The 7,501-nt window shown below is 53.3% G+C and overlaps 1 protein-coding gene across 1 annotated transcript; it reads left to right on the plus strand.

The window, feature by feature from the left end:
- Positions 1–448: 448 nt before the first annotated feature.
- LOC124694839 (F-box/kelch-repeat protein At1g80440-like) lies at positions 449–1,993 on the plus strand. The gene has a single exon (XM_047227777.1). The coding sequence runs from the start codon at positions 639–641 to the stop codon at positions 1,800–1,802; it is 1,164 nt and encodes a 387-aa protein (XP_047083733.1). The 5' UTR covers positions 449–638; the 3' UTR covers positions 1,803–1,993.
- Positions 1,994–7,501: the final 5,508 nt, after the last annotated feature.

A 7,501-nucleotide genomic window follows, 5' to 3' on the forward strand; every position in this document is an offset into this window, starting at 1 on the left:
ATTTTGCATTTACATATTATGTTGATACTTACTCGTGTGAGTTTTCACGAAAAAATACCATTGTGTGTGACCTGTATAAAAATAACAAAATGTCCAAATGAGAATAGTGAACAGGAATTTGTACTATTCACAGGAATAGAAATTTGCATTTTGTCATTTTTGTGTAGGTCACACACAATGGTATTTTTCCGTGAAAACACACATGAGTAAGTACCAACATAATATCTACATGCAAAAATTTACTTCACATTTTTTGGAAACTTTTACAGAGTATTTTTTTAAACTTTTCGTAAACGGGTGCGCGCGTATCCAGGTTCCATTCAACATTTTCGGACACTATTGTCCCTATCAAAATCGCGATACCGCTAAAAAATCTGGAAGAATCCACTCGCGCAAGTAGGCAACGATAAGCACCAAATCAACTGGACAATAACACTCGCCGAAGAAAAATAAATCACAAATCGATCGTTTCCCCTGTTTCCTCAACCTCCGACACCCCGTATAAATATGGCGCGCCACTCTCCGCACAGAGCAAGTACACAACACTGAGCTCTCACACAAACCAAGCAAGCTCTCACTCGTTTCTTGCTCAGATCACACTCCACAGTCGATCCAAGTCAGATATTGTTTCTTCAGAAATGAGCAGCTGCTTCGCGGCAACATCAATGGGCGACCTGATCCCCGGGTTGCCGGAGGAGGTGGCGAGGGAGTGCCTCATCCGGGTGGGCTTCGACCAGCTGCCGACGGTGCGCCGCATCTCGCGGCAATGGAAGGAGGAGGTCGAGTCGCCGGACTACAGCCGCCTGCGCCGCATGGAGGGGCTGGCACGTCCGGTGATCGCCATGGTCCAGGCGCAGCCCGAGCATGTCGTCGAACCGGGACCGGCGCAGAAGCACTCGTCCGCGTCGTCGGCGGTCAACGGCGGCCCGGCGAACAACTACAGGATGGTGCTGCTCGACCCGGTGGAAGGGCGGTGGGCCTCGCTCCCGGTGCTGCCCGGCCCGACCGGGAGCCTTCCTCTGTTCTGCCAGGTGGCCGCGGTGGACGGCGGGCAGGGGAGGAAGCGGCTGGTTGTCGTCGGCGGATGGGACCCGGAGTCGTGGGCGCCGACTGACTCGGTGTACGTGTACGACTTCCTTACTGGCGCGTGGCGGCGCGGCGCGCCCATGCCCGGCCCGCGCCGGTCCTTCTTCGCCACCGCGGCCGTCGGCGGGACCGTGTACGTGGCCGGCGGGCACGACGAGGAGAAGAACGCGCTGCGCTCGGCGCTGGCGTACGACCCGGACTCCGACGCGTGGACCGCGCTCCCGGACATGGCGGAGGAGCGTGACGAGCCGCGCGGGCTCTGCATCGGCGGCAAGTTCCTGGTCGTCGGCGGGTACCCGACGCCGGCGCAGGGACGTTTCGCCGGCTCCGCCGAGGCCTTCGATCCGGCGACGGGGGCCTGGGCCCCTGTCGGGGAGGTTCTGCTCGAGGACGGCGCGTGCCCGAGGACGTGCTGCGTGGTGCCGGGAGCCGAGCGCGTGTACATGCTGCGCGACGGGAACCTGGTGGCGCGCGACGGCGGCGCGTCTAACGCATGGCGCACAGTGGCTTCCGTACCCGAAGACGCCCGCACGGCGTCCACCGTCTCCGCCGTCCCCGACGGCCGCGTGGTGGTCATCGGTTCCGGCTGCCACGGAGGGGAACAGACCGTGTACATGCTGCGCGACGAGGCCGGCAAGCCCGCGTCTTGGGCGCGCGCGCCGGCGCCGCCGGAGTTCTCCGGGCACGTGCAGGCCGCCTGCTTCCTGGAGATCTGATTACCGAGCTATGTACAGAGCGATTTATAGTGTATATAGAGGTGTATTACGCATCGATGCGCATGCGCGTCTGCGAGCGCCCGCATTCTGCTCCGGCTTGCATGTCTCAAAGCTTCCATAGCGACCTTGTAAAGTTGTAAGGAAACGATGATTAAACGAGTCCAGAAACATAATGTACAGCTTAATCATAATGTGCTGATCCCCGATGATAATACGAAGTGGCAGGAAAGTGGATGGACCATGTAATAGAAGCTTTCTTTGGAAAAAGGCAAGCTGCTTTGCTCTCTCCTGGGAAAGACACAATTCAGAGAGCCAAGTGTTTGGAAGCTTCTGCAACAGCTTATTCTGAAATTGGAAGGACAACTCTGCCTATTCATGTCCCAAGTCCCAACCTGCTTCCGTATAGGCTGCATCTATTTAGGTAGTTTTCCTGTTTGTCTGGCTGGCGTTGGCTGCTCCCTTCGTCCTCTATATCAAATTATACTGACATGTATTAAATAAAATTATATTGATTTTGATCAATTTTCTAGAAAGAAGTTGCAGCATTTATGTCACTAAATTAGTATCACTAGATTCATTTTGACATGTAGTTCAATAGTATAGTAATTTGATATCAATATCTTGATACTTTTTTGTAAAACTTCAGTTATATTTAAAAATATTTAACTTTTTATTAAAAAATATACTTATTCGCAGGTAGAGGGAGGAGGGAGTATGCCCAAAGTCTTCTCCATTATGTGGTTCTTTTGTTTTTTTACTATGTGTGCATCACTGCCTGAATTGACTTTGTTCTGTTGGGCTTGTATATAGACCTAACTTGACTTTGTCTATGTGGCTTTTGTGCGAGGGATACACCTTGTTCCAGCTCCTAGATTATATGTGTGTTTGTTGTTGATCATCTGGTTTGGCCTGACCTACTCCTCCTAGGTCCCGATCTTCTGGATTTTGCTCCATTTCACCATGATATTGGCCTGTGGTTGTTTTGGTATGAACTAGATGAACTGTGTGGTTCTATACTTCTATGGATGAACTGAAACTGTTGTTGGTGATTGTGATCTGGTGCTGTCAATGGATCAACATGATCCTAGTTAGGTTTAGTTTATTTCTTGAGTTGGATAATATTGTAATTTTCTTAGTTGTTTATTAATTCAATTTGTATTGTAACAAAGGATATTGTAAAGACAATGTATATTGTTTTGATACCAATAATGTTCATTGTTTTCCCTATTATTTTTAATTGTAAATTCTTATTGATAGTTTTAGTTGGAATTCAAATTTCTTCTATTCTTATTTGAATTCATATAGATGCTTATCTTATATTCTCATTTTCTATTCCTATTTGAATTTGTATTGTTTATTTGAATTCCAATTTGAATAAATATCACACTGGTATAGTGATGTTTTGAATTAGGATTCAAAGTCAAATTTGAATCTCATTTGAAAAAATTATTTTCCCCTCAAAAGCCTAATAACAAAGAGGTCATGTCGAAATCTATCGCACCCTCGCGACTAAACCCTAACTCGCAGCGAGAGAGAAACATCAATTCCCCTAGGTTTTATGCATTTAGGCGTGAAATTTTCCCTGTTTTACCATAAAATGTACTACCCTTTCTAATTCTACCCGGATCTATGCTCAAACCTGTGATGTTACAGTGAAGCAGGGTCGCCCGTCACGAGAAGGATCTCCCGACTCATGAAAACGAGCTCGGCACCGAGCGCGGGCTCCTCGAAACGCGGGAGAACCAGCTTACCGAGGGTCACCGTGTGCTCGCGGAGAAGGCAAGCCTCCTTTGCTGCCATGCACCATCGCCCTGTGCAAGTGTTACCGCACCGCCACAGCGCGCAGGGAGGCGACAGAGGCGGTGGCGATTGACTTGCTACAGCGTGCAGCTTCCGACACGCGGCGCGGGCCTGCCGCTCTCGTGACGGCGACCGACGTACGCCGGCGGTGCAACGGCCCGACCTGCAAACAGTGCAGCGGCCGACACCTATGGCGAGATCCCTCAGTCGTCGTAGACTTGTCTAACTCCAAAATGGACACCTCACACAGCCACATCCGAGCATTAGAGCATCTCCAGTCGCGTCCTCCAAACCGTCCCCCAAAGCGATTTGGGGCGCGCCGGACAAAAAAAGCGTTCCAGCCGCGTCCCCCAAAGCCCTTTTTTGTCCGGCGCGCCCGATACGGTGTCCGGCGCCCCGAGCCCGTCCCCGTCCCACGGGGGACGCACCGGGGACGCCGGACACAGCGAAAGCGAGGCCAACCGACGCGGGCCCGACCCGTCGGCGGCACGAGGGAAAATTCGTCTCACACTCCCGCCAAATCCTGCCGCTCCCGCCAAATCGCGCCTATACCGCCGCGCACAGGCCTCCCAAAACATATCCTGCCGCCGATTCATTTCTCCTATCCCGCCGATTTCTTTCTCCCTCCCGCCGTGCACCCGCCGCCGCCGCTACCCTCTCCCCATTCCATGGCGCCGCCGACAGCCCCCAAAAAGATGGCGAAGAAAGCGGCCAAGAAGCCGCCGGGCAATGCGACGATAGGGGCGAAAGCGCCGTTCGCGAAGCCGCGGAAGGCGCCGGCTGCGAAGAAGAAGCCCGAAGGCATGACCGAAGATGAATGGCAGCAAGATTGCCTGCGCCGGAAGCTATCGACGGCGGAGCGGAAAGGACGGAGGGCGGCGGAGGCTGGAGAAGAAGGCTCGGCGGCGCGCCGCGCACCCGCCGCATAATCGCCGGGTGTATCGCCGCCACCAACGCGAGCCCATATAGTACGAACGTGCCGGTGTACGTTCCGGGAGTCTTCTCTCCGTCGCAAGCCGCCTTCTACAACGACGGCCCCTCCGCCACTCCCGGGTGCGTGACGCCTAACTTGTCGCCGCACTACCAGGATGCGCTGCCGCACGGCGGCTTCAACCCCAACAACCTCTACTCCCGGCGTACGAGCAACGCGAGCCGGGACCCGGTCCGGACGGCGGCCCTTTCACCGGCCGCAGGGGTCCGCTCGAATACGACGGCGCCGGTGCCGAGGAGGACGACGGGGTTGAGGAGGAGGACGACGAGGAAGAGGACGGGGTGGAGGACGACGAGGAGGACGACGTTGAGGACGAAGAGGGCGGCGACGAAGAGGGCGGCGAGGAAGAGGACGACGAGGGTGCCGGTGACGATGATCTCGTGGAGGTAGACGCGGACGGCGTGAGGACGAAGAAGAAGAAGAAGAAGAAGGCGTCGGGCACACGAGGCCCGAAGTGGACGGTTCTGGAAGATCTTTGTCTCTGCGAGTCGTGGGCGACGGTGAGCCATGACTCCATCATCGGCGCCAACCAAAAAGGCGGGAAGTATTGGGCGAGGATCAAGGCCGAGTTCGATGAGCGCAAGCCGATCAACGGCGACTACCGGAAAGTGCCAATGAAGAGGAGCCAGAAGGCAATGTCGACGCGATGGGCCATCATCCGGGCGTCGGTGAACTCCTTCCATGGGTACCATCACGACTTAGAGACCGAGAGGCGACGAGCGGCGCCGACGTCGGCCAACCGGTACGACTTGTTTCTTCCATAATCCGTAGCGCCCACATTGTGTTCGATGAAATGACTCTGCTTTCTTTGGTTAGTTTGATCGGGCTATGGAATTGTACGCCAAGTACTCGGATGGTCACAGGCCGTTCGCGCCGACGCATTGCTATGGCAAGCTCAAAGTGAATGAGAAATGGAAGTTGACGCGCCTCGTCGTTGTCCAAGGGGAAGGACGCCATTGATCCGGACGCGTCGGCGGCAACGTCGGCAGGGCGTCCTACGGCAACAAGGCTGCCAAGGCCGCCTTGGCCGACGCTGCGTCGTCCGAGAAGACGCAGGCGTCGATCACGAAATGCCTCGCCGACGTCTCCTCGACCTTTATCTCCCGCGACAAGAAGGCCGACCAAAGGTGGGCCGAGCTGCTCAAGAGGCAAGAGGAGAAGGCGGAGCTCAAGAAACGCAGGGACGACATGTCCCTCGCCGAGAACGTCGACAGAGGGAATGTCTCCCGGACGCGAGCGGCGCACAACTTCTTCAAAGGCCGGATCCTCGACGACATCGAAGCCAAAATGGCGGCGGCGGACGCGGCGGCCCCGGCGGCGGCATCGGCATCGGCGGCAGCGGCAGCGCAGCAAGAGCAGGCCGACGCGTCTTCATCGGGTACACCTGCGTCGGCCTCCGCGTCGGCGACGGAGCGGACGCACCATGCACAGGAACAGGCGGATCGCGACGAGGTCGTCGTGCTCGACGGGCCTGCGTCGACTCAGGACACGACGCCGTCGACCAACCCCTTCTTCTAATTTGCATGCACCACCGGTCCGTAATATGATCGCGCGCCAGATACTTTGATCGATCGCCGCTACTCGATCGCGACGAACCGGCGGGAACGATCTCTTTTGAATGCATCTATTTGAATTTCTGATTGGGGGCGGCGTTTGGGGGACGCGGCTGGGGAGCGACGTCCCCCAAACGCGGCACGAACGAAACACGTCCCCCAAACGCTCAATCCGGCGCGATTTGGGGGACGGTTTGGGGGACGCGACTGGAGATGCTCTTAACTCCTCCACGCGGAGCCTCATCCGCATCGGGCTCCTGGGCGTTGCCGTGGGCGGCTCGTGCAGTGCTTCACTTCACTGGTTCCGAGCTCCCCCTTCTACAATCAGCTGCCGTCTGGCACGATGGAATGATAGAATACAGGGCGGCGGAAACTGCTGCAAATCTATCCGTTCGGGAGAGGAAAAGCTGACAGGTCAAACATTTCTTTTAGTGCAGACCAGGCAATCATAGAGGAGCAGTGCACGTCGGCTTTCGAGGCCAGCCGTACGTGTGCGTTGCTCATTGGTTTGCACGGCGCATACACAGTTGTACATCCCTAGCCGACCTCGTTTTTTGCAGCGGCTTCAAGGCAAGGAGTCGTCCAATTGAAATTGGCGAAGGATGCGTCTCTTCTGTAAAATTCTACTGCTCCCTCTCTCGCAGTTTATTATGCGTGCGCAAATTTATGTATTAGGTCACAAATTTTATGAACTTATCATTAATTATACTACCTCCATTTCAAGGAATAAGGCGTCTTCTTTTACGAGTTTTTTGTTTGGCCAAGAATTACTTCAACTAGATAAAGATTGTCTATATGAAATTAGTATCATTAAAAAGTGCTTTTCAATACGAATCCAACGATACTATATACATATAATATAATCAAGATTTTGTTACTCAATTTTTATGATCAAAGTTCATCTTGGAATACGCGTGCGCCTTATTCCTTGAAACGGAGGTAAATTATCATTAGAAAGTTTAGATGTTCTATTTTCTAATGATATAATTTTTTACATTAATTGATGTTCTATTTTCTAATGATATATTTTTTTGGCCTAAAAAAAAGTAAACTGATATAGAGGGAGTACTTGATTTTGCTTTTTGGCTGGAACAAGTTTTTCCACTAGAGAGTTCGAAGATGGGTCAAAGCTATAAATTCTGAGTTAGTCAAATGGTTGACAAATTAGTAGGAGATATCACTTGTTTTACACTAGTATAAACATTACGGTGTCTGCTTAACTAACACGACACACACACTTCATACTGCTTCAGGTAGTCCTAAACCTTACCACATGCCATGTTGCGTCTCCGTATGCTACGACCTAATATAGCACCACAATATCATATGGTTCTCGACGACTGTCGGGCGACGAC

Source organism: Lolium rigidum, chromosome 1 (genome assembly GCF_022539505.1).
Source record: "Lolium rigidum isolate FL_2022 chromosome 1, APGP_CSIRO_Lrig_0.1, whole genome shotgun sequence".
Lineage (NCBI taxonomy): Eukaryota > Viridiplantae > Streptophyta > Magnoliopsida > Poales > Poaceae > Lolium > Lolium rigidum.

What these genes read in the sequence shown, in the direction of transcription:
- LOC124694839 (XM_047227777.1), top strand. Translation starts at nt 639, where the DNA reads ATGAGCAGCTGCTTCGCGGCAACATCAATGGGCGACCTGATCCCCGGG.